Source organism: Perca flavescens, chromosome 3 (assembly GCF_004354835.1).
Source record: "Perca flavescens isolate YP-PL-M2 chromosome 3, PFLA_1.0, whole genome shotgun sequence".
In the NCBI taxonomy this organism is placed as follows: domain Eukaryota; kingdom Metazoa; phylum Chordata; class Actinopteri; order Perciformes; family Percidae; genus Perca; species Perca flavescens.
The window spans coordinates 11,429,864-11,456,768 of NC_041333.1; the positions used below are offsets into that span (position 1 = coordinate 11,429,864).

General features: G+C 40.7%; 1 protein-coding gene across 2 annotated transcripts in view; it reads left to right on the forward strand.

The window, feature by feature from the left end:
* dph1 (diphthamide biosynthesis 1) overlaps window positions 1-26,905 on the forward strand; it is a 71,007-nt gene that overhangs the window by 22,384 nt on the left and 21,718 nt on the right. For both annotated transcript variants that reach the window (XM_028574554.1, XM_028574555.1), the window contains exons 4-6: window positions 17,483-17,604; window positions 22,144-22,298; window positions 24,052-24,173. In XM_028574554.1, coding sequence (XP_028430355.1) covers window positions 17,483-17,604; window positions 22,144-22,298; window positions 24,052-24,173 — 399 coding nt within the window. The remainder of the gene's footprint in view (window positions 1-17,482; window positions 17,605-22,143; window positions 22,299-24,051; window positions 24,174-26,905) is intronic.

Genomic DNA, 26,905 nt, shown 5'->3' on the forward strand with positions numbered 1-26,905 from the left:
TTCGTCTTCTCGTCTTCCCTCCTCACGTCTTAGTCCCGCTCACAGGAGATTCGAGGAGTCGAGGGAGAGACGCGATGAGAGAGGAGTCGAAGCAGCAAGCATTTAACAAAATGAGACATCCGTGCCTCGGAGCTGTCATTTTAAAGCGACCGCAATTAAATATGATGTGCAGCACAGTGTTCATGACAACTTTTATGTTTACCTTAAATTCAATTCACAACATGGCATAATGTGACAATAATGTACGGATGTCATACATTTTTAATTGTTGTATTTAAGACACAAACAAACACACACACACACACACACACACACACACACACACACACATATATATATATATATATATATATATATACACACTAAACATATATGGCTTTCATAGGCTATATATAAATTGTGTAAAGCACTACAAATGTTTCTATAAAAAGAACTATACAAATAAATACTTTTAAGTTTATCACCAAATACTTCCATAACTAATGACATTCCCATCACACTCCGTTGTATTAAGCTTGCAGGCTTAACTAAGATTGTGAACATGGTAAACATTATATAAAAGACTAGCTATATCATTTTCCATGTCACTAGGACTGGCAGACTTTTTGTGATGCAGGTATTCAACACTCCGGAAATCTAAAATAGTAAACAAGTGTAAAGACAAATGTCTGATAAATGCGTGACCAGCAGTAACCCGACTGCTAGAATCGGAGCAGGATTAAGTCTTGTCCGATCAATAAGGATAGCTGGTGTGGGGGCAGTTTTTTTCTGAGATGCTTTTTATTGAGCCATCTAGAGGAGTTGTGTGCTTGTATGTATGAGTCAACAAAACATGTAATGAAAGACGTTCACTTAGTGATCCCTCTGACATACCGTGCCTGTTTTCTGTCTCTCTCCATCATGTTCCATCCTAGAGAACTGTCAACATTGGCCCTAGATGGCTCAAGTAACAGTCATATCAGATGCCGTGTGTTAGTAAATTAAGGTACAATATGCACACACAGCCCCCAGACATCTCCAGGTCCTTCACTGTAGCTGTCGTCGTCCATCAGAATAGATTTCTCTATATCCTGCACAGCAGGTTGAATCATTTTTGTGGGAGCAGCAGCCACAGCTCACAGCCTCCCAGGGTAAATGTCAAATCTACCATTAGGAAGGAGCCTTGTAGGGAGGCTCCAACGCCTTCTTGTCCTCACATCGTCACAGTCCTCACGGCGCCCACAGCGCAGCTGAGCTGTAGCAACAGATCCGGGCGTATGCGAGGCAGGGAATGTGTGTATGGGCCAGAGTGGATGTATGTGTGTTTTTGTGCATATGTGCACCATGGTTATGTGTCTGTGCCAACTCTAACTTCTGTCTGCTCTTCGGCTATATGAGATCCTCACGTATGAGGTATTCATATATGAGCTCCCAGCTCACACATAGAGCCATGTGCTGTCTAATAAGCTCTCCTGCCAGTCACACCCTTTCTGCCAACCCGAAGCTTATGTTGAACTCCAACAATATCTCATCATCAGCGACTGCCTGTAAAACCCCGTAAACCTGTCACGTTTTTCTGGTCCTCTGTATCTTCTCCTACCATCTGTCCAAATGGAAAGAAAGACATGGAGACACGCTTGAAGACTGTCCTTCCTGTCCTGTACGCCTTGTCAAATTTGTTTTTGGAGGAGTATATTTGAGGGGAGCATTCTGTCTGTTTATTTTCTATGTTAAACTTTGTACAAAGCAAGCTTATAGGTGTAGTCAAACCCAGCGGCACACTGTGTATCTGTCTCACATACTCAGTCTTCTCCTTGTCACCGTTTCCTTTTTAAAAAGGATACACACATCAGAGTTGAGAGCAAGAAGAGAAAGGAGAGGGAAAAACTCTAGACTTTCTACCTCAGATAGTATTGTCATTGCAAGTATTGGTCACCCCCTGGTGAGACGTGACACTGATGCCATCTCAGGTGAATTTGATTTGTAGTGCCAGATAGATTTGTTGTACAGCAGCCTGGCTCCGCCCGCCTAAGTACTTACACTCAATTTTCATTTTCTTCGGTACACCGTCTGGGTTTGCGATATAGTCTTGGGTTTTTTCAGGTCAAATTTTTACCGGTCCAATCAGCGAACAGAGGGAGTGGCTTAGAACGATGACGTTGAGGTTGTGCACTAGTTTGAGTCGTAGTTACGTAACGGCGGCGGAGAAAGATACGAGCAAAGCCATTCGGTCCGTTGTGGCAACGCTGCCGAATATCCAGAAGTTAAAGCTGATGGCCATGATGTTGTGGCCCTCCTCCCCACGGGGTTTGGGAAAAGTTTGATTTTCCCGCTCGCTACGTTAGTGGTGAAGGAGTGGCTTATAGTGATGCTAAGCCAACGTCCCGCCCAAACGTTAGTGATTGGTTATGGCAGATCCAGAGTGGCTCTGGGCAGATCCAATAGTTTTAAACTTCAACAGAGTACCCGCCTTCAAGGAAGTTGACACTTGTCAATGGAGAGTGGCCAGACTCTCTGTACAAATGAAATTTACGAGAGTCTGGTAGGACTAGGTTAGTAGTACAGGAGAGTGTAAAGTGAATCAATCACACCTACGTTTCTTTGCACTTTACAGGCAAAGGCCTAGAGGACCACCATTATACCTTCTGGTTCTGTCTTTGCTAATCATATTTCATCTAAGGGGACATCATGCCCAGGCAGACTGGAAATCCTGATAGGTGCTGACACTGTGTAATATGATATCTTGGCAGATAGCACCTTGAAAATTGCCTGAGCTGTCATGAAACTACAATTGATTCCCTCTAGAGATACAGTAAGAATAATAAAAGGTTGCTTTGGCTGTAACTTGGACAAGACTGGGTGAGCCAGTGAGAGTGTTTATTCTTAATGCCTGGCCTTTTGACTTCCAAATGAAATGTGAGGATAGTAATGAGAATACTTAGGTGAAGGCAGTAGTTCATTCCACCGGTGAAGAAACCACTGGTGTTACCTAGACTGGATACTTAGTAGTTTACTGTATGTAAGTAATGATATGAACACGTTTTGCCTCTTCTCGGCAGTGTGTAGAAGAGATAAGCAGTGCAGAGTGCTGAATGTTACAGTCCCTCTTTTCCCCTCTGTTCTGTCTCAGCACAACCAGTTAGCCCGACCATAATCACTCTCAATTTGGATGGCACAGTCCTAGGCACATGTCCATGTAATTGCACTCACAGAGAGCCGTGTAATATTATGCACAGCCTGGAAAGAATATACTGGAAGAATATTACATATGGTTTTAAAATGTCCGTTCACAGTTACTCCACTGACATTGCTCTGGCAGTTCAAGGACACAAATTGGGAGTTGCACAATCTGCAAATTGGAAAGAATGAAAACAACAAAATGAAAGCATAATTTGAAGTTCTGCGCTATAGGAACATTGAACATTTTTAGTATTTTTAGACTTAGTATTTTACACTCACTTATGAAACCAAATTTAGTTTTGTGAACTCAGCCAAATGTATGGCTAGAAAAAGGCAAACGTTTCCTATTCCAACATGCAACAGCTACTTTTCTGTTCTGAAAACATGGACATTAGTATTTTGCCCTATTTTGTTCATAGTTTTCTAAAGATGTTTACATATGTGCCAAAATGAAAGTACCTAAATATGCAGTAGTGGAAAAGACAATAAATTTCACACCTGGGGTCTCATTTGTAAAATTGTTTGTAGGAGCTTTACTAAAAGTGTACGTACGCCCAAAAGCCAAAAATGGCCTACGGCAAAAAAATTGATTCATTAAAAACATGCGTACGCACATCTGTAAGCAATGTTCCCTTTATACATCACAGATTACCCACAAGCGTGTGTACGTAAATCAGCCTCTTATCCCGCAATATACGTGCCCATTTTTAACCATAATTAGGCAATTTAAAGCACCTCGTGAATGCTGATCAGTATATTAATGACCCTGGCAGTTCTTTCATTACACCGAATCATGACGACTGGCGGGATAAAAGCAAAAAACTCATTGCTTCAAATTGAATTATAATTTCGGCCTGTTCTCGCATAGTGTAGGGAAACCTGATCTATAGAATACCTATATTAAAAATACCATCCAAAACTGCAGGTATTACAGCACTCGGGGACAGCTTTGATATACCAGACCTATATGATAAGATTTCAAAGAACTATATATTATATCCAAACAAGCCTTAGTGATAAAGTTGAAGATTATATATAATATTTATTATAAAAAACACTTAGCTGTCTGCCATTTCCCTCTGGAAACAGCTGGTTGCCCCCAGAGTTGCGAGGACCTGTATTTGGACCGGGATGGCACGGTTCCGGCGTGTTGCCCTCTCTACTGGACCCAGTTCAGTACATAGATCCAAGAGCACAGCTTTAGGGAATCTAAATCAGCATATTAGCCAGTCATCGTCATGGTTCCTGAGGTTAGTCCTCCTGCAGGTCCAGCAGTGCCATCATGCAGCATTACACCCAGGGGTCACCGCAGCATTTATATGTTTACAACAATTTGTGATTGTTAACACCTTGCCAAAATCACAGCATCAACTAGTGGACCTCTCAATAACCCAAAAAATTCCCTTTGGTCCTACAGCCCAGTTGTCCGACGTCCCTTTGTTTCGAGAAAAAAGAAAATAAACCCTCTGCTCCGACATCCCATTGTTCCGACCATATAGGCTTTTGTGGATCCCATAATCTAAAATCTGAATCAAAAATAACAAGCAAAATTACTTTCTCTAGATTACTTACACATTTAAATGTTTAGCTTATCTTTGAAAAACTGAAATAAAAGTAAGGCTAAGTCCAAAGTCCAACAGGGTAAAGTTAGTTTTGGGTTGGATATGTATTTATATACTTTTATATTTATACATATATATATATATATATATATATATATATATATATATATATATATATATATATATATATATTAGGGCTGTCAATTGATTAAAAAAAATTAACTAATTATTTGCTGTAATTAATCGTGATTAATCTTTTTTTAAATTGAGACTGAAGCTTATAATAATGGATATTTAAATGCTAAATCACTTTGCAAATATGAAGAAAAAAACCAAACAAGGAAAGGTTCTGCTAAGTTCAGAATGTTTAATATCTTTCAGAACAACAGCAGCAACATTTTGGCTTATTTAGTCCTGCTGAAGGCTGCTGGAAACGGCTAGAAACTGTCCGACTTGAGAGCAGATTTTTGTCACCGTCCCCGGCTGCTGTCGCCTGCTCTCGTCTACTTTACAGGCGAGGCACAGTTCATCTCCAACGAGCCGAGAGTTCAGTCGGCGGCAGGGCAGTCGGAAATCACTCGGAAATGGCGAGCGGAATGAGGTGACTAGTCTCTCAAAATCTGACGAAAATCTTCTAAACTGACCTTTGTTGAGCTGAAATGAAGACAGATTCAGCAACTGCTCGGCCTATTTCTCGCTGAAAATGTTTTCAGAAACATGTTTCAGTGAACTATTTTAGTACTATATATATATATATATATATATATATATATATATATATATATATATATATATATATATATATATATATATACTGTATATAAGAAATGTCCTCTCACTTTCAACTGCTTTTATTTTCAGCCAACTTTTTACGTTACATGCGTAAAACTTTTTATGAACATAAAAAAATTCAATACTAAGAACTAAACTGAACAATGTTTCACAGACATGTGACTAACAGAAATGAAAAAATGGTTCCCTGAACAAAGGATGGTCAAAATCAAAAGTTCCAGGGAAGACATCCTCCTCCCTCATGCAGTACCCTTCCTGCAGGCTCATCCTGACATCACCCTCCAGCGTGATAATGCCACCAGCCATACCGCTCGTTCTGTGCACGGTTTTCTGCAAGACAGGAATGTTAGTGTTCTGCCATGGCCAGCGAAGAGCCCAGTACTTAATGCAGCTGGTGGCCACACCACATACTGACTGTGACTTTTGATTTTGACCATCCTTTGTTCAGGGAACCATTTTTCCATTTCTGTTAGTCACGTGTCTGTGAAACATTGTTCAGTTTAGTTTTTAGTAGTTGAATTTTTATATGTTCATACAAAGTTTTACGCATGTTAAGTTGGCTGAAAATAAAAGCAGTTGAAAGTGAGAGGACGTTTCTTTTTTTGCTGAGTTTATTTCCATAAGCCTGCAATGATAATGAATAGGAATGGGGCATAGCCCTGCAATAACTAACTTGATCAATGAGAAGACGCCTCATCTTGGCTGTTTCAAACCGGAAACTTCAGGATTCCTGACATGTTAAACAAGGCATAAATCCTAAAGAAATATTATAAATAATTGTCCTTAACCATAATCCTATATGGTCGGAACAATGGGATGTCGGAGCAGAGGGTTTATTTTTTCAAAACAAAGGGACGTCGGACTAGTAGGCTGTAGGACCAAAGGGAATTTTTCATGTAACTGAGAGGTCGGAACAATGGAGCGTCGGAGAAATGGGCAGTCCCTGGATTTTATAAGGTGTTTATGGAACAATTATCACTCGGTACAAGCGCAAATAACACTGCTGGATTACGTACGCACATTTCAGCCCCGTTTTGTGCGTACGCCACGTTTATAAATGTGACCCCAGGTGATTATTGAGGGTGTAACTTTACTTCCTATATAGGGAAGGCAAGAGAGAGAACAGCAGCTAATATGAGAATGTCCTTTTTCATTAGAGGATAAATAAAGGACAACTCAATCACTGGCACCCACCTAGATTCATCAGGCATTGAGAAAAGTCCTAATGAGTAGGCGTCCCCAAAAATGAAGTAAGAGATGTTATGATAGACTGCAGCTCAGAGAAATTATGACAAGGAGCATAAGAAGAGAGAAAAGGAGTCAAAAAGCTTGAGAAAGTAAAGAGAGAGACTGTGAAATGACTTGAGGGAGCCGAGCGACAGATGATGGAGGAGAGCCTTAGGGATGAACAAAAAAGGGATTAGACGGATGTGACCTCATCAATCACTAAAAGAACAAGTTTTAATATATTATATTTTTCTAAGTTGGCTTTAAGTGATGTACTATGTTTGATGAATCTTGTTTTCCAAACTGGAATATGCAGAAGCAGCATTTAAGTTGTTTTTTATTGGTCTTGACTCTTTGATCTTGGTTGTAAATTGATTTGTGAATCATACCTGATGTATTTTGAAGGCCCTTAAAACATATTCAGCTCTGTACTATGAGCAATGGGGTCCTACATAAGCATGCAACTTTCTCAGTTCTTCAAACAGTTTGGATAATTTTACATGAGAGATTTCTGCATTTGTGCTTTTGTCCTTTTTTCACTGGTTTGAGGTGGGCAGGTAGCCTAGAAATCGAGACGCACCCTAGCGGCAGCAAATATAATTTGCAGCCAGGGTCAGTCTAGCAACTCGCCGTTGGCTTGCGTGCTGGAAAAACCAAATTCTGGTCAGGCCAATCACATCGTGTATAGAGTTGGTGGGCAGGCTTAACAAAGTTGCGGCGGTTCTGTGTGAATTCCCTGAAAAGAAAGAAGATGGCTGCTGCTGGCGAACAGCGGTCTTTCAAATTGGCCTTAGCCGCGACTCTGGAAGACTTGGAGTTAAGCACTGAAGTCATTCTTAAAAAAAGGAAGATGTGTTCGGAGTTTTGCCGACCGGATACGGCAAAGGTTTAATCTATCAACTAGCGTTGCTCTGGTTGGCTATGAGTGCAGAGGGAATTTGAAAGACAACCGTATATCCCACCCCTCGGATTGAGCCCTGCCAATGGTGAGTTCCCAGACCCAACATCTTGATGTGGGTCTGGCTTGTCAGGCTAGTGGGCAGGTGGCTTTGCGCCAGAATTTAGCAACATTTGAATCATTGACTGTGTATAAAGATGGACGACATGACCGCTCCCCAAATGTGAAGCCAAACAATATCGTGATCAATCCCTGGTGGCTGGCTGCAGTATAGGTCATAATCCCGCCCCCTCCATGTTAGTGGATGGGACATGGGCCAAATTTAAAAAGTACACAAAAAATACACTTTTCCCAATGATGGTTTCTGTTATTTTAGGTAGTTCTTGTCTTGTTTGTTCAAGTGTTAATTCCTCCAATAAGTTTGTTTTTAATTAGTTATTTAATGCTATGAAAAGGGGGTGTGATGTCATCATTGACAGCTCCTATTGTGCTCGTGATTGAGCAGGTTGATATACAGGTGTAGGGCGGGACCTCCATACCTCAGTTTCAGACCTCAATCACTGCTGCCAGCGCCCGTATTCGGGATATTTGAGCTTCTTTTTTGTACAGTGGGAGGAAGTTGAGACACGTTGTTTTGTATACAGTCAATAATGTGATGACATTTTTTATCAGCCAGGTCAGCCATCCCCATCCAATTTCACATAGTAATTTGATCCATTGTTGTTAAAAATGCATTGATTACAGCCACTTAAATAATTTACAACAAAGGCTTTTTTTCCCAGAACTTTAACTTTGATTCTAGCTGATTTAAGAATTGCAGACTTGGGCTTTCCATGCCCCCATGTCCTATGATTAATGTACCTAATGCTAAATAGGCAAATACATTGTTCCATCTTCAAGGAAGCTTAAGTGTTCTGTTCTTGTAGAGGCACAATAGCACTTAATACCTCCATTATCTGTCCTCTTTGGTCCCTTATCCTGATTGCTGTCTTGATACCCTCACAGATCTGATAACCACTGTGTCAAACTAGATTTTGTTTTCTGTATTGTGTTTTTCAGAGCTCCTTAGAGATTAGATCTGTTCCTGGTTGTAGGCTGAGCCTTGAGTTTTCAGTCACTTGTAATAACTGTTTGCTCGTTTTGTTTATGTGAATTGGATTGCAGCTCTTTTAAGCATGCTCTGCTATGCTGTGCAGTTTGGGGCTCTATCTCGATAAAGCTGTAGGCCTTTCTATAATGACCTATGGCTTAGGCTTTTGAATACATGCCATGACAAATAGATTAGATAGACTCACAGAAATAGCAGTAATGATCTTGTTTTTCAGGGAGTTAAAGGATTATCTAATAGTATTACTGAAAAAATCTGTGTAAGCATCAGCCTGTACTCGCTGCCTCACGTCTCTCGATTTACTCATTCCTGGCAGATGTTCAATGACTGCCGTTAGAGTCATATTTTATAGGGCGTTTGTCTCCAAATTTTGTCTGTGAAAAGCCACCCAGGATTCCTGTGTCAACATGACATTGAAATATAGTGAAATAAGTAAGGAGAGACATCGAATGGAAGATGTACACAACAAGAGAAGGAGTGGAGATCGTTTAATCCTCCTGCCCAGTATTTATCTTGCCAAATTTATTTTTGGAGGGGAACACTTTGTCAGGATATTTTCTGTTATATGTGCAGAAAGCAGATTATCAATATCAGATTTGCTAATATTACAAACCCGGCAGAAAACCGCTCATATGTCTTACGTAGTCGGCACCCTCCTCCTCCTCCTCCTCCTCATCATCATCATCATCATCATCATCATCATCATCATCATCATCATCATCATCACCACCCCTCTCTCTTTCTCTCTTTCTCAGTCCCCATCTTTTTCAATATTTCCCTCTCTGGCTCATGTAGAAAGCACTTCTAGTGTTCTCCCGTTCGGTTTTTCAACTCACGTGTTCTCTTGTTTTCCCTCTGTATCATCTCCCACTCAACATTATCTCTTGCACTGGCTTTTAATTTTGCTCCTTACTGTGTGATTTAATCTTTTTTTTTCTCCTCATTTACCTAAACTGAACTCCTGTAGGGAGGATATAATGACAGTTCATCTCTGCTGAACCACCCTGCCACCTTTGGGACAAACCTCTTTTCCTGGGCCGATGTGTTCTGCCCCGTTCCAAAGCCCACTCACAGACACGCTGCTGGGGGCTGATGTCTGAAATGTAATGGAATAATCGATGAGCTTTTGCCAGATGTAGGAAATAATTCACACATTTGTGTACAGGGAAAGGTGAGCTAGCGTCCGTGTGTGTATGTGTGCATGGTTTGAATTGGTATTCAAACGCGCCGCTCATCTGAGCTGTCTGGCCGACGGTGTAGCACGGGCAACTGTGCAAGAGCAGTGGTGCTGCATCCGTACCCACCTGCTGACCTGCTTGTCACTTTGTTTCCTATGAGACCAGTCTGCTACCTCTGCTATTATTTGACTTTAAATATTTAAAAAAAATATCACTGGCAGCACAGTCGTTTGGACAGACAACCTACTGCGCAGTGTACTGCAACCTTCCCTTTTAGACTGTTAGACAGTAACAATACAGACTGTCCTTTCAGGAATAAGAATAGTGCCTGTAGTCTAATTCTGACTGTCCATTTATTCACCGCAACCTGAATTAAATGACTCTACTTAGAGCCCCCAGTAAGGACAGTAGTTAATGAAGTTCTCACAAAACTTAAGATTATCTATGCTACTCTAACTATTCACCATCAGCATAGTTAAAATACATTTCATTAAGGCATCTGTTGTGTTTTGAGCAATGGCAGAGAAGGTAGAAATTCTTTGTTTTTATAGTTCTGCAATCTGCGCTTTAGTTTGTGTGATTTGTTTCTGACTTTTATACGAATGTTTACACCAGGCTTGGTCAGTGCTCAATATACTACTGTGACTGAAGTAGTTAAATAAAAGATGTCATTCATATAAGTTCATGCATCATCTAATTTCATCATCACATACAGGCCTGGCCTCCAGGAAAAAACGGTTAGTTTAATCTATCTAATCTTGTGTTGTTCATACTATACAATCATTTATTGCTCTTTGTTGAATAATACAGAAGACAAAGAGCTTAAAAAAGAATCTCATATTGAATCGCAATCGCAATATTTTTGAAAAAAATCGCAATTAGATTATTTTCAAAAATCGTTCAGCCCTACGCATGCATATCACTCCGCTCAAGTAGCAGAAGTAGCACTGCTTCTGTGTCTCATGTGACCTTGTTATTTGTACACGCTGTGACTATACAAATCACAACATGTAAATAGGAACATGTTGGCGTTATTTTGTCACTTATTGGGAGCAGTAGGCTAGATGGAGCCGGTTACCTCCAGGATCTGTGCTAGGCTAAGCTACTCGTGGGGCCGTCGGACAGAGTTACAACACGCACGGAGGTGAGAAGGGTATGTATGGACTTGTCTAACTCTGGGGGATACGCTGAATAAGCTAAAGTCCCAATAAGTCAGCTTGTTCCTTTAATGTACCGTTAACGCTAATGTGTGCCTGCCAAAAGTAAACTTACCTATTAACAGCTGCCGATCAATTATAAAATGGGAGATATTTTGATCTCTCTGGCTGTATTCTGCAGGATATTCTCTTACTACTTACTACTACTTATTTATTTTATTAAAACCTATATGCATTTAAGTGTAATTTGCTGTATATAAACACATCTTGGTTGTAGATTCCAAATACCTCAAATGACATAATAGGTTTGCCTGACATGTAAAGAAGCACATGGTAGCACTGTGTATTGTAAAAATACTGTAAAATCTACAGGATGCTGAGATAGTCTGACACTTTACTTGAAGGTATCAACATAAGAATGACATGACACCGTCATGAACATATGACACAGTCATGACACATGAACCCTAACTCTAACCCTAACCATAACTTGTCATGACAAAAACCAAATGACACTTACTAAAAGAAGCGTTATGTCATAAACGTTTATGACTTGTTTATAATGTTTATGACATGTTCATGACCGTGTCATGTCTGAAGTCCATCCCAGCATGCACTCAATGAGAGGCGGTGAAACAGTCTGGATAGATTTCCAATCCATCAGGGTCAACATATTCTCAATCCTGCTTGGCAATTTAGAGTCACAAATCCATTTTCATGTGTGCCCCTGGAGGCAAGCCACCCACCCACCGGGAGAACATGCAGACTTAATGTACAAAGAGCTTTGCATGAACTCTCTTTTGTGAGAGGATAGTGCTAACTAAGCTGCTGCCAGAGCAACATGTGGTTGGTTGCTGGAATTCCCTGCCATACTTTTACATAATTGTAATGCCTTAATTACATGAAAAATGCTCAATAAATTCCATGAAAATTACCATTAGGTACCATAGAAGTACTGTGATGTTTACCATTGCAAGACTTTAAAACCTGGAAAGCTTGGAAAAGCTCTCATCATTTTCTCACCCATCTTTCGCTTGGCTAGCAAAGTTACCCCTGAACAAATTAAATCACATCAGAAGGGAAATAAGAAAGCATGAAATATTGCTAATTGGATAAGCCCACCTGATGGTGGAGCACGTGACTGTGAAAAGTTCAATTGTCGGCAGTTTTTTTTTCTCCTTTTTTTTTTTGTTTGTCAGGCTTGTTGACCATCCCTACACTTTACAAGCTAATGTATAAATGCATTACAAGCTGCACTAATGCGGATTATGAGAGCCTGTTCTTCTTAAATGGGCCTGGTTGCACTCCACACATCACTGTAGTGAAGTATCATAGAGTCATAAGAGGTTGTTATTTTGTTTTAACCACTGCTTCCTTTACATTAGCAGACCAGTAGGAAAACATGAGGGTAGGGAAGTCGTAACATTTCCCCTTCATTCCCAATTCTGCCTTGCCCTTGAGCAAGGCACGTGTCCCATTTCTTGGCACAGTGGAGAGGAAACCTAAGCCTAATTATAACACCCATTGTAGTGCTGTGGAATATTGACAAAGTCAAATATTGATGTTTTACACTGTTTATTTACTATTTTGATAATCGATCGGTTTGAGTAATTTTTTTTTATGGAAAAAAAATTCTTAAAGGTGCCATAGGTAGGATTGTGAAGATCCAGGACTTGGCCAAAAAATGTGAACAATCGTTTCAAAAATTACGATTCCATCGGAACCGTTTCTTTATTGGAATCGTTTGGAGGATTTGGTTTCAAATCTGATCACAGGTTCCAGATTTAACATGTGCAAGTTTTGGTTTCCGCAGCGACCAGGCGCTTGTTGTGTTGCAGCCATGGAGCACAGTAAGCTGTGCTGTAGCGTGGCTTTATTTTACATTGAAAAAGCCCTGTTAAACTGCAACCCAACTTTGAATCAAAATAAAACTTTCCTCTTATTTGTGAAATAAGCATGTGACCCGTTTCAACTCCACCCCATAAAGAATCGGAATTGAGAACCGGAATCGAAAGAATCGGAATTGGAATCAGAATCGTTAAAATCTAAACGATGCACAACTCTACCCCTGGTCCTGATTGGTGCATCTGAAAAGGGAGCAGTTTATGTTTGAAAATCTCACTACAGGCTGGAGGTGGTGCCAGAGGAGTCAGATTCTTTTTTTTTTTAATTACCTGCTTCATGTAGTTCTACTGGAAAATAGGGTCAGTTTCAGCAAATATGACAGAAAGTTAGTTTTATAAGGCTTACCTATTGGACCTTTAAATGTGAACATTTTCTAGTTTCTTGACTCCTCTATGACCGTAAACTGAATATCTCTGAGCTGTGGTCAAAAGAAGACATTTGAGGACGCCATCTTGGACTTTGGGAAACACTGATCGACATTGTTCACCATTTTCTGACATTTTATAGATCAAACAACTAATCGATTAATCAAGAAAATAATCAACAGATTAAACGACGAATCGTTAGGTGCAGCCCTAATATTGACTATCGTGTTTGTGTTTTTCTGCAGCATTTAATCTAAATTAGGGGTGTTTGAGAAAACAGTATTGTAGATACAATAGGTAGCAGGTAGACTGATTAACAAATTAGCATGGATGACAATTATCAAGAGGGCAAACCACAAATCTGCTGTCAGCCAGTTAAATTGCAGGAGTGTTTTTAGGGGAGTTTGGTATGGTGTCTTTTATTGCTTGTTTGCAACAGTTTCATTTTGTGTCAGTGAGTCTTTGGTCTTTTTTTATCAGCACATGGCTGATATGTCATTATAGCTGACAATTTGCTGAGCTACAGCAATACATCTAATATTGATGGTTTAGAGTGAAACGAACCAGGACTAGCGATGATACATGTACACTATACACATACACAATTACAAAGTTATGACATATGCAATGTACTGCATGGCTACTGCTTCAAAACCTAATTTCAAAGTATCAAATATAGTGATCTTACAACTTCACAGTAAATGTGTTTTGCAAATGAATATGAATGACACCATTGATCTGTGTACATCTTGTACAGAGCTCTGTCTGCGTGACTGCAGGATTATCTGAAACACAACTTTTTAAATTGAGATCTAATATTGTATTTTGCACCTTCCAGGTATGAATGTTTAAAAAAATATATGAATGTAAAGCACCGGTGCTTGTAATCCAGTCAGTCCACTTGAATAAATACAGATCAAAAACATCTGCTGTTGCAGAAATGTCCCCCCACCATCATACACACACTCCAACTGGGATTTTGCATGCAGAAAAATCGAAGAGAGTCAATACAGTAAAATGCATCATCTAGCCTTGTTTGTTCAGCCAGCCGAATATAGCTGGTATATGGACATTTTAAGAACAGCATACTGTAGTTTTCCACACACTTTTTAGAAAAACTGTATGTACTTGTAAGAGCCTTTTAAACTGTAAATGCTTTCTCAAACTGATTGGCCCAAGAGTAAAGCTGGGTGTCAGAGTGAAAATTACCTGCAACTTCCTCAAAACCCAGCAAACCTTAAATCAACAGTTATTCAAACATATGGTGAAATCCTTTTAATTAAATTCAGTCAAGTAATTTTCATCAACCGATAAGTGTCACCGGCGACAGAATGGCTTTGTGAATGCTAATAGGAGCGTTCGGAGACAGGAGAGGTTTTTCATTCTCTTTGTCTGCGGCAACATCTCATCATAAGGCACTGGTGCCAACAAGTTCCTCTTTTATGCCGGCATCAGAAGAAATTCCTGTCAAAGTCAAAAATGTGTAGCATCTCCAGAGGACAGCAGCAGAAAGATGAATGTGTTTTCATGCGTATGCTGCCAGGCTAGGACAATAATGGTGCTGAATGAGATTCTATTTATTTTAAACATATCAGCTACTTAACCTGTTGATAAACCGTAAAACGATCAGCTGCCACTTAATCCATTGCCGTGTGTGTGTGCACACTTATACTGGGGAAAGTTTGCATTTGTATATTGCAGTCCTCGATTTGTGTTTGCGGCACACACCAGCACAGAGGTTTTTGTAACAAAGATAAAGATCAGTGGGCAATTTCTCACACATATTGAGCTGTATGCTATAGAGCTAATTAACAAGGGCTGTTATGGAGTTCACAAGCTTCTCTGACATCTTAATTAGATCTTAATGACATTTTAGTTGGAATGGCTGAACTGAGTACCCTGAGATGAGGCAAAACCAGTGCTGATATACTGAAGGAAACCGGAAAGTGACTTACGCTAGAGACAAGTGCAAGCAGGAAGAGAGAGGACGGATAGTTGAGGAGATGGAGAGAGGAATACATGGAAATGAGGAGACATTGGAGGACATTTGTAGTCTATCAGTATGTACCCACCAGTCATATAGTATGTATGATTTGTGTGAGATAGCATGTTAAAAATAGGATTTGATTAACACTGATGCACTTTTCATTATGTTGTTCTCTTTCTAAAGTCCTTTCATTCCATCTTCCCTCTTTCGCTGTCTTCCAGTGGGATATGGGACTATACGTTGCCCAGTAATTACTCTGCCAATGTCCCAGTAGCATCGCATGTCTCTTATGGGCCTCTTAATCGGATTCTTAGCATTTATTACCATGAAATTTCAGCGTACTCAATCTGTAAATAACTAGATGTGCACTGCCAATGAAGTGAACAACGATAATGGTATTTCTGGCAGATAGATGGCCAATTAGATACAATCATGTTCTGTAGTGCTGTGTTTTGCATTGTAGATGATTCTGCATGATCTGCAGTGGATTGCAGGGAATAGCCTCTCGTTTTTTCTGGTGGGCAGGCAGTGTATTTTTAGCTGAAAGGTTGATGTATGTTTATGCAACTCCAAACAAAGTCAGTGGACTGCGATGAAAGAACAATGGACTGCAGTGAATTAGCAAACTAGTGCACAGGTCCGCAGACCTCAAACTACCCGTGTGATTGTATAATTTTTAGTAACCGTCAATTTCCTTTCTGCTAACGGATGCATACACATGTGTGCGCAGTACAAAGAGACACATACCGACAACATCAAAAAACCTTCAAGGGATAGGGTAATTGATTCAAATCTTCGAAGGCAAATATTTATTTAGCAGATGAGTTGCTCTGTCTGTTTTCCTGGGCTAAGCTGGCCTGCACTGCCCTTCACTTGAGAGCAGCCATTAGAGGAGAAGGGACAAGAAAAATAAAGAGAGAGAGAGAGAGAGAAATAACAGAAAACTAGGGGACGATGATGAGGAGCCCAGAGAGAGTGAAAACCAGAGATTACATCAGAGAAAAATAAGGGAGGAAAGGCTAAATAGAAACTTTGTCTGAAGCCCGTTGTGAGGGGCAGAGTGAGGAATAAACACAGAGTGGATGTGGGTTGAAAGATTGGGCAGCAGGAGACACATTACTGAGAGTCTGTTGGTTGCTGCAGATGCTGTTCTGTGTGGAGCCATGTCTGTTTATCACTTTCCTCTTCTCCCCAAATCCTTGGTCTTATCTCTATTCTACCCCTTCTGTCTAGCCTAAATCTGTCAGGATACAGCCACAAATACCTGGCAACAACCACCCCTACAATGCCTTAAGCTTTTATTAATTTGCTCTTCCTCCCCGTTACTCTCAGCCTTTATTCATTTTACTTAGCCTTTATGGGTTTACTTAGCATTTTATTCGCCCATAAAGGGCAATAAAAGAAAGAGCTTATTTTTCTGTAGTGTGATCGGCAATTTATTTTATCAGATCTGGGTCCACAGATGTCTGTGCAATTTGGTAGTTTTCCTCTCAATAAGGCCATGATTTTTTATTTTTTTTTATTACAGGCGCAAAGTAGAACATGAGGCCCACGTGGTCTGTGCAATGCTCTCGCAATTTACTTGTGGAATAAAGCATCTAGGCTGAATAGTTTATTCTAATGTTGCAAAAACTGTTGCTGAGGCTGTTTCTGCTTCTCAGGCAGATGTGCTGTAAATCCAGGCCATAGATATTCAAGCCAAGGCCCCTACAAACTCTAATCTGCTTATGTGTACCAGTCCTAGCCCTCCTCTCCGACTGCTTCTTCCTTTTTGTGGAGCCTCATTTCTGTGGCCAGGCTGACTGATGACCTATTAACCCTCGTCTGGCAGGGCTTTAACTACCAGATGGCTTGTGCCGCACTCAGGCCTTTGGCCGGCGGTCATGAGGAGCAAAAGAATAGCAGTGTGTCACTCTGATAAGCTGTGAGTCAGTCATTGACTGACAGCGCTGTCAGATACTATATAGTGTACTCTATCAGTAGCAAGTGGATAGGGATTGATCTTATTCAGCTCTCTCATAATCACCCTGTGCCTGGCATGCTTTTTATTGATCGCTATGGTAACGAACAACTGGATGTGCATTATGGTCTGTGGCAGCACTGATTAGTGTGTGTGTGTGTGTGTGTGTGTGTGTACATTCCAGGTTCACGGAGGCCGATACCATTGTGATGGGGGACGTGACGTATGGGGCCTGTTGCGTGGACGACTTCACCGCCCAAGCCCTGGGAGCTGATTTCATGGTGCACTATGGTCACAGTTGTCTCAGTGAGTCTTTTTACCTGTGTGTGCACGTTTGTCTGTCTCTGCGTCACTCTGCATGCCCGACTATACCACACACAGGAGCGTGAAGTGGGCGAGCGTCAAGGACTCCCACCTACTGAGAGTGGGCTGCATGAAGAAGAAGTCAGAGACAGACCGACAGACCGAGCTATTGATCAACGGAAAACGTAACTAGTTAGTGCAGCCCGCCCAGCTCTAGTATAGAGGCATATTAGACCTTTGGAGCCTGGACATCGCATTTACCCAGCAGATCAATGGGGAACATGCATTAGTGGTGTCCTTTGAAAACCTCAAGCAGTTCTTGAGGACCTTCACGCTCGCCCCCGCTGTCTGTCTCTTGCAGAACATGGGAGGAAATGCTAAATCAATAGTTTTGATACATCGCTGCCAGAACAAGCTCACTTCTCCCAAATACCAGAAATGACCAACAGAATTTTAATACACTGAAACGCTTTCTCTGTGTTGGTTTGGGCGTATTTGTTTGTGCGTGTGCATGCGTGTGTGTGTGTGTGTGTGTGTGTGTGTGTGTGTGTGTGTGTGTGTGTGTGTGTGTGTGTGTGTGTGTGTGTGTGTGTGTGTGTGTGTGTGTGTGTGTGTGTGTGTGTGTGTGTGTGCACTTATATAATTTGATGATCGTGGAAGATTTATGTGATTGCATGCGTGTATGTTTTCAAAAGAGATAAGATGTGTGCGCATTCTCATTTGCACTCAAAATAACCTAAAGATAAAGGCACCAAAGATCAATTTGTTGTATGTTGTGAAGTTAGATCACATATTAATTGTTGGAGGAGATTCTCGAAAAATCTGTGTGTAAAGGTGTCAGTGCGCATGTGTTCTGACCTTCATCACTCAATCATGAGGACATCATCTGCACTGTTGCCCAAGATGTCAGATACCTGTGGGAGATTAAAGGCAGTGTTCTGACTGACTCATAGAGAATGTTATGGCAATTTTGTAATCCCACTCTGACAACGAGGAACGAGACCAAAAGTCTTGGTAACCCTTTACAATAAGAGTACATTAATTAGCATTACTTTATGCATTAATAATCATTAATTAACAGTTAATTACAATTAAATAAGGTGTCTAATAAACATTTATAAACAATTTTCATGTTTGTTCATTTTAACTAAGGTATTAATTGATGCATTATTTACCATTAGTTAATGCCTTAAATAATTTTTAATTACAGTTAATTAAGGTGTGCATTTTACCATTAGTTGATGCGGTAATAAGCCTTGACTAACTGTTAATAGCAGTTAACTAAGGTATCTATTTTAACATTAGTCAATGTACTAATAAGCCTAAACTGGAAATAACAGCTAACTAAAGTGTCTATCATTTACTAATGTAAACTAAGGTATTGATTGATTCGTAGTTTAATGGTTTTTAAGATGCTATTTACATTAGTTATTACAGTAATAAGCATCACTTAACAGTTAATCATACAATATTAAACTTTGGGTAAATGTTAACAGGTAAAGGGTTTACTTGTTAATTAAGGTATTTCCTAATATTACTAGGTGGTTGATAAAGCTGTTTGATAGCATGTACTGTATGTCTTAAGGTTCACAGCCAAGCCATCTCATTATGAGAAAACAGTTTTTATTGTTTATTTACGGGTTATGGTTGGCCACATACTTTTGTCCACTATATTTGTCCATTCTCCAAGGTATGACTTACTTTTGGTATAGGGTGAGATCAGTGAAAAGACTCCATAGTCTCCACGCAGAGGTTTGCTTGTTGCTTTGTCTTCATGTCAACATTAACTTAAAGCCCAACCTATATAAATTATTGTGCATACTACATATATAAGCCGTATAACCCATACGGACTTGTACCTAACACTAGATCTGTTTTACGTTTCAACAGTAGACGGTACTCTTCAATGTATAGTCATGGATAGCCATGCGCTGAAACAAGCTGTAAAACCTTTTTTATTCCTTACCGCTCCATCCAGCTCTCTGTATTTCCTCTTCACCGATAATGCAGAGGAACATCTGTACCAATCGTTGACTGCAGTGTTTCTAGCTTCACCTTTTAGTATCGGATCAGTGTGCTACAGTAGGTACATCAAAACCGAGGGGTAACGATACAACCGGATGGAATGGAGCAGTTCAAATGGAAACATCCACAACTTTTGACAATGGAAATGCAAAAATAACCGTTCTAATGTGTAGCCAACTTAACTGAACTGAACCGGACTTCATGGTGGAAACAAGGCTTTAGTTTATGCAATCAGGCCAATATTTGTTTAATCAAAGGTCACACTGTACAGGATTCAGCATGATCAAACACTAGGGAAGTTTAACATGATTACATGTGTATGATCAAAGGTAATTTCATTCAGAGGTTACATTATACAGGATTCAACATGATCAAACACAATTTCCCTTACAAGAACCTGTCTCTCCTGCACCTCTTTCATTTCCTCTGCGGTATTTGCTTTTGTGAACACTGTTACCATCTCATCTTTTGTCATCATAACGCACCTCCGTCTAGTGCAGGGCAATATGGGCTACATCATAAAACCATGTTCTTGTATGTTTTCAAGTTATAATGATATTTGCTGATACAAAGGATGGGGGATTTATTTAACGTTATTGATGTTTAAACAGCATTTTTGTCAAGTCTGAACCAAAAAAACCAAGACAAGAAGGAAGTGAGAGTGTGTTGGCAAGAGAGAGAGGAAGCAAATATACGAAATTAGACTTAGAAGACTTGCTCAGATGCCGGCAGGTCCTCACTATTTTGGTGGCATGACTCATTTTAGAAGAGCTTTGCAAAGCAAAACAAAACTTACCCAAGGCGCCAACTTTAGTTTCAGCTAGTGTTATTGAAGTGGACCAGCATGACGCGTGGGTTTAAATAACCGGCCAAATAATTATTGGACTCAAGTCTTTTTTTTCACCCACAGAACACCGCCATTACGATTGCCCTCTATGTTTTCTCAAGGGCCATCTCAGGCTTACGACAAATGTCTAAGGTTGTACTGCCACAAATTGGTCATAGATCACTTCAGGCACCAAATGATTGCTGTATTATTTATAAAGTTGTCCACAAGCACCTGATATTACATATTGATTTTTAAACAAGCTATTTGTAAGTAAGCAAGTATACCATTATGTCAAACCTTTTGTTAGTTCCACTTGCTATAAATGTGCATGCGTATTTGTTTACCATAAGCTGCTGTGCTGAGTGACCTTATTGCTAGAACACATAGATGAATAAAACCACTGATGGGGCATGTGAGTCCTGTCCATCTCATTGACTGTGTCTCTAATTGCAGCGTCTAAGTGCTCTCAGGCTACCATGCTAATGTGAACACAGATCGATGTCACTTTTCTTTGCCCTTTACGTTTTGGGAGTGCCTATAAACAAGAATCAGACCGCTGTTAGTTTCAGTCTGGATTTTTACTCAACTCCCCCAGTCCTTTTTAGTCTCATGATATATTTAACTCATTGGTTTCTCACTCAACCTGTGCCCTGCAGCCAAGCCCACCTTTTCTAAATCCTTATCCATCTCCTTCCCTTCTGTCTCTGCTGAGATGTGAGCCCATTCATCACTTCTCTTGCCAGTTAATTGACAACCCCCCCCTCCCCCCCTCCCCCATACACACACACACACACACACACACACACTTTCTCTCAGAGTATCCTATTCCCTTTTTCCTTTCCTCTCTTCCATGCTCTATCTTTTGGAATTTATACAGTACATTATTATATTGCCTACCCCTAACTCCAAATTAGATTTCCAGCTATTGTTTTCCAGCCTCCTTTCTTTGGAATTTCCCATTCCTCGCTCCTGGTTTCACTCCCATCTGCCTTCAATCCTTTGTAAAGAAGTGTATCTCACACATCTTCCGTCTCTCCTTGTCCCCCAATCTCTATTCACTCTTTTTTTTTTCTGCCTTCTTGCCGTTCTTTGCTCCACTGTGTCTCTCTCAATGTTGCTTTAATCTAGGCCATCAAGTAAGCTGCACTCGCTCATAAAACATTTGCACCATAATGGGCCATTTGCTTTATCATAACAAAAAAAAAGTCCCCTTGTTACTGATCTCCAAATTAAATTTAACACAAGAGGAAGAATAATTATGATTAACGCAAACGATAATTTTCCTTTCTTATCCGAGCCCTTTCCCCCCATTTACTTGGACTCTCTTTTTTTCAGCATCTAACTCCCCATATCTCTAGATACCTCTCTTAGGCCCGGGCTCGTCGTAAATGGCCTGTAAAATGAATGGCATTAATAGTAATTGCATGTGTCCCTCTCCTTCCCTAAATAATTGAGGTTTTTGCATCAGTTCCTGCGTGTGCTGAAGATTCACACTGTATGAGTTTCAGTTCCATCACACGGACGCCTACGTAGATCTATATATGTGCATGTACTGTGTTCCCGTATCGCTGAACATGTGCTGTGTGTTACTGTTTGAGCCACCATCAATAGTGTATACACTGCAGGCTTACCTGACATAACAGAGTGAATTATTCATCTGTCTTTCTTTTGTTTTTGTCTTCCTGCAGTCCCCATAGACTCCACGGCAGGTATTAAGATGCTCTATGTGTTTGTGGATATCCAGATGGACAATGCACACTTCCTGGACACGGTCAAGTTCAACTTCCCTCCTGGACAATCTCTGGCACTCGTCAGCACTATTCAGTTCGTTGCAGCACTGCAGGTGATTAAGCACTGGGTCTGTGTGATTGTGTGTATATGCGGGTGAGTAGGAGGCAGCCGAGGTAGAGTTATTCTGTATCTTTACCTGAATGATCCTTGTGTGCATTTTCTGTTTTTACCCAAGTATTTTTGTATGTACAGTATAGGAACACACACACACACACACACGCATGCATACTTCTGTGCATTTGTACAGTATACTTTATCCGGTTCCTGGCTTTTATGAACAAGCTCACACTCCACACTTAAGCTCAGTTCAAGTGTGGGTTTGTCAAATCCGACAGCAGTTATTTTGGATTTGAAAGGTGGAATGAACTCGGAAGGCCTCTCGGTTCAGCGTCGTGCTCAGCTCTGCTCTTTACATAAGCAGTGGCAGCAGCTATAGTGTTAAGCTTGAAACAAATTTTTTTTCCCGAACTCGCTGCCTCTCTATAATGCATTTAGTTACTTTCATTTGCTATGTTGATCCAACACCACTTTGGGCCTTCACTAATGTAACCACTGTTATTTTTACATTCCGCTCTGCCCATGTGGGTCATATTTTATGTTGGGGTGTTTGAGTGCATCCATGTGCAGGCTATATGTGTACACATATGTCTCTGTGTTTCGAGTTGGGTATTGTATGCATGTCTGCCTCCATCTCACTCACGTCTTATAGTGTGTAGGCTTGTTGGGGTCACACAGTATGGGCGGGAGTTCACCCATATTCCCTGCCTTAAATTAGCCTCAAGTTGTTCAATTTATCCCTCCACCTCCAAGCACACTAACTCTTTCTTTTGTTGATGTAATTGTTTGCTCTCTTATCTTCTTACTTTGCTTAAATGAAGGTAGGTGTTTGGAACGGTTTGATTTCTTACTTGAGTATTGCAGTGCTGTTTTCAGAAAATATTTATTTTCCTTGTTAATATGTTGATATTCTTCTTATCTACATCTTTTCATTGTTATTAATTCTTATGACATGCCATGTGGTCGACATTTTCTTTGTCAGTGCTCAGCAGAATCATGAATTTAACCATGAGTGGCCACATTGGGAATCGAAGTTGAACACAATCCATTCAGGATCACTCCCGGGGCACGTTTTCAGTGTAACCTTTGACCTTTCTCATTCTTTGCGTCATTGCCTTCTCTCTCTGTTGTTATCTATTCTTTGATACAAAGAAAAAAGTAGGGGAGCCATCAAATGGAGAAAAGTTACAAAATTGAGTTTTTCCCCTCACAAATACACACTCGATGGCGTAAAGAACATAAAAAGGCTTGGATCATCAGCCACTCTGGATTCTTTTCAAGCTTGGCACATCGAGATGTTTATGTTGGCACGTCTCTAGAAATAAGGAAAAAGCAGGAAGTGACAGCATAAATAAGCTCTAACATGAAACCTTAAATACCAAACAATAATAGGAGGATTTCACTATTGATAAAGAGTATTGTACATGTGATCCTCTAATATAAAAAGTTGAAAACAGAAACACAGAAAGGTAGCCCACTGATCCAATAACTATATTAACATTTCCCTTGCATTTGATGATTCCCCTTCTTTTATTCAAAAGAGGAAGATATGTGGCTTACGCTTTTTTGCTGTTCTTTGTACAAGTCTTGAATGGCATATATTAGGGTTACTTTAAGACTGTACCTCATAGCTCTCTTTTTGAAGAGGCATTCCAAACCTAGAGCTACACTAAAACAAGGGAAAGGGTGAGCTCACCAAAAATGCGAATCTCTAACTGTTTTTCCTTCTCCCTTCCTCCATGCTGCAGGCTGTGAGTGCAGCCCTAAGGCCAGAGTATGATGTGCTGGTCCCACAGTGTCGACCTCTGTCACCAGGAGAAATTTTGGGCTGCACCTCCCCTCGCCTGGACCGCCATGTCAATGCCATAATGTAAGAAACCTCTGTCCTCCTGCCTCACAGTTTCTTCCCAGGTCTTCCTTTCTTCCTGTTAGTTAGCAGAGATATCAGGATAACCAAAGCCATCAGCCTTGACTCATCCAGACACCCCCCTCCCCCCTCCTGCTCCAGGTCACATAATTACCCCTGCCATTGCCATGCCAACCCGTGTGACATAAGGCATAATCAGTATGACACACCAGTCACACCTGACATAGCTAGCTGTGACAACTAGCTGTGTCCGTGTGCTTCCGATCAGCCTTCTATTACATCCAGCCAGGAACAGTCAGATGCTGATCCAGAACGGCAAGGCTAAAAATACCTTCACGCTGTGCAAAGCATTGAATTGTGTAAAGCCAGACAGACACGGCCACTTTTGGCTGTTTCAAACCAACCACAACACATCCACACGCTCGCCAATTTTCTATGTTTCAAAAGAAGTGCTTTCACAGGGTGTGGCACCTACTGTGGCACATTCATGGTGAAACATTTAATAAAATGTGCAACGTGTCATCAATTGTCTGTACATTTGTTTCAGCTTGTCTGATTGCCTGTTCATTTCCTCTAAAGGGGAAACGGATAATGAATCCTAAAAGACTAGCTCCTCTGTGTCATCAACATAAACACTGTGCATGTGAGACTTGTCAAAGTGAGGCTTATCCTTCCTGTACTGCAGGGAGGAGAGTGCTCTGGCAGAATAACATGTTCAGGCAACAAACACCTCCGCAACCACTTTGTGTGTATGCATCTCGTAGAGAGAATCCTATGCTTTGGTCTTTGGTGCACAGTGAGTTGAAGTATTTCCCCGGATAAAATGATAATATCTAGGTGTATCACCTGGCATGTCTGATCCGCACACAGCTAGTGTGAGTCCATGTGATTGAAACCTCCCAGTGCATGAGATTAAAATGGCTTCATAAGGACAAGCTTTGCTATATGCATAAACCAGGCCCTTTGAGAGACAAAAGGTGTGTGTGTGTGTGTGTGTGTGTGTGTGTGTGTGTGTGTGTGTGTGTGTGTGTGTGTGTGTGTGTGTGTGTGTGTGTGTGTGTGTGTGTGTGTGTGTGTTTCTTACATAGTGTGTGTGTGTCTTTGTTTGTGTGAAATAAGTAGAGGTGGAAAGGTTAGGGTGTGCTTCACTTTCTAATCCATTGTGCATTGTCTTTGATGTGTGAGTCGGGGTTTGTAGTGGTGTGATGGGAGAGACGCATGATTAAGCTGCCAGAGAGTCTCTCTCTCTCTCTCTCTCTCTCTCTCTCTCTCTCTCTCTCTCTCTCTCTCTCTCTCTCTCTCTCTCTCTCTCTCTCTCTCTCGGTCTGTCTTCATAGACCCATTCAATACACATGTACAACATGCAGATGTGGTCAGGACTTTATTTTTTTTTACTTTATTCTATTCTATTATTTTACTTTATTTGTTTTACTTTATAGGACTTCATACTTCCTGAGGTGATCTCCCTTCTCTCAATTTTATTCATAAACCTAAATGGAAGAACTTTTATTAAGCTGTGAAATCTGTATCCAAAGCTTAATCACTGTGTAGTTTCCCTCTATTAAAAAGCTTCCATTTACCTTAATGAACCTAATGAATCACTGTGAAAGTGTTGACAGTATCCACTATCTCCAAGAAAAGCAGCACCGAACAAGTTTCTTTTTGAGAGTGCATGGTTTTGTTCATCACATTTTAATAGTACAATAAATGAATATTTAACACCAGGTTAAGTCAGTGCTCCAAAAAAAGTTAGTTCTACTTGTATTTAACCTGAGCTATGAGCTACTTGAGCATCATGAAGAATAAGTAGTAATGTTTTAGTCTTTGAGGCCCATCTTGTAGCTTTAGAAATGGCTTGTTCTGTCTTTTATATATGATGAAGAAAAGTATTTTAAAAAGCTGCATTGAAAAGAGCTGTGATCAGTCGACCATTTCTACCTGCTGCCTCCACTCAATCAATATAACAATATAAAGATGTGAATGTGAAGATACGGTGTTGCATAACGCAAAGCATTACCATTACAGGGAGAGCATTTTTCAAACAACAATAGAAGACGAATGGAAGGACGGTGATTGCAGTGCGAGCTAAAGTTGAGCACACCAGCCTCTTAAAGTTACAGAGAGCTACATTAAGACCTTGGATGTTGCTAAGAAAAGAAAAGCAATGTAGGATCTGCTCGACTTCATTGTGTATTGTCTTTGAGTGTTATTTGTGACACGCACATGCACAGTGAGACATACATGTGTGCTTACACACAAACACACACACACACACAAAGGCATTTAAAAATAAAGTCCTGGCTAGATGTATCCAGGTCGCCTTCATGGCAAACCACCCACAGCCCTTTCCAAGCTGTTCTAAACACCGACCAATTAGTGGATTTAATTGCATATCCTGTCTCAGTAGGCCTACTGAGAGTGTACAGTAATGAGGAGGGGCACCGACCTGAGCCCCCTCACACTAACAGCAGGATTCTTCTCAGCCTGACCCTAAGAGGGGAGCTTATGACTGTTCTGCCTGAGCTTGTGTTTTCAGGCACCTACATGCCTCTGTGTACTTGGTTTGTGAACTCTGCCTCCGCTCGTGCTCTGGTGAATCCCCAGCACCAGACCCTGGGTTAATTGGAAGGCCTTGCATTCTCTGTAAACAGTATGCTCCGATCGTTAGGTTCATGTTCCCGGACAGCAGATATGGGCAGACCCTCCCACCCCAGCCTCAGGCCTTCTGCCTGGCA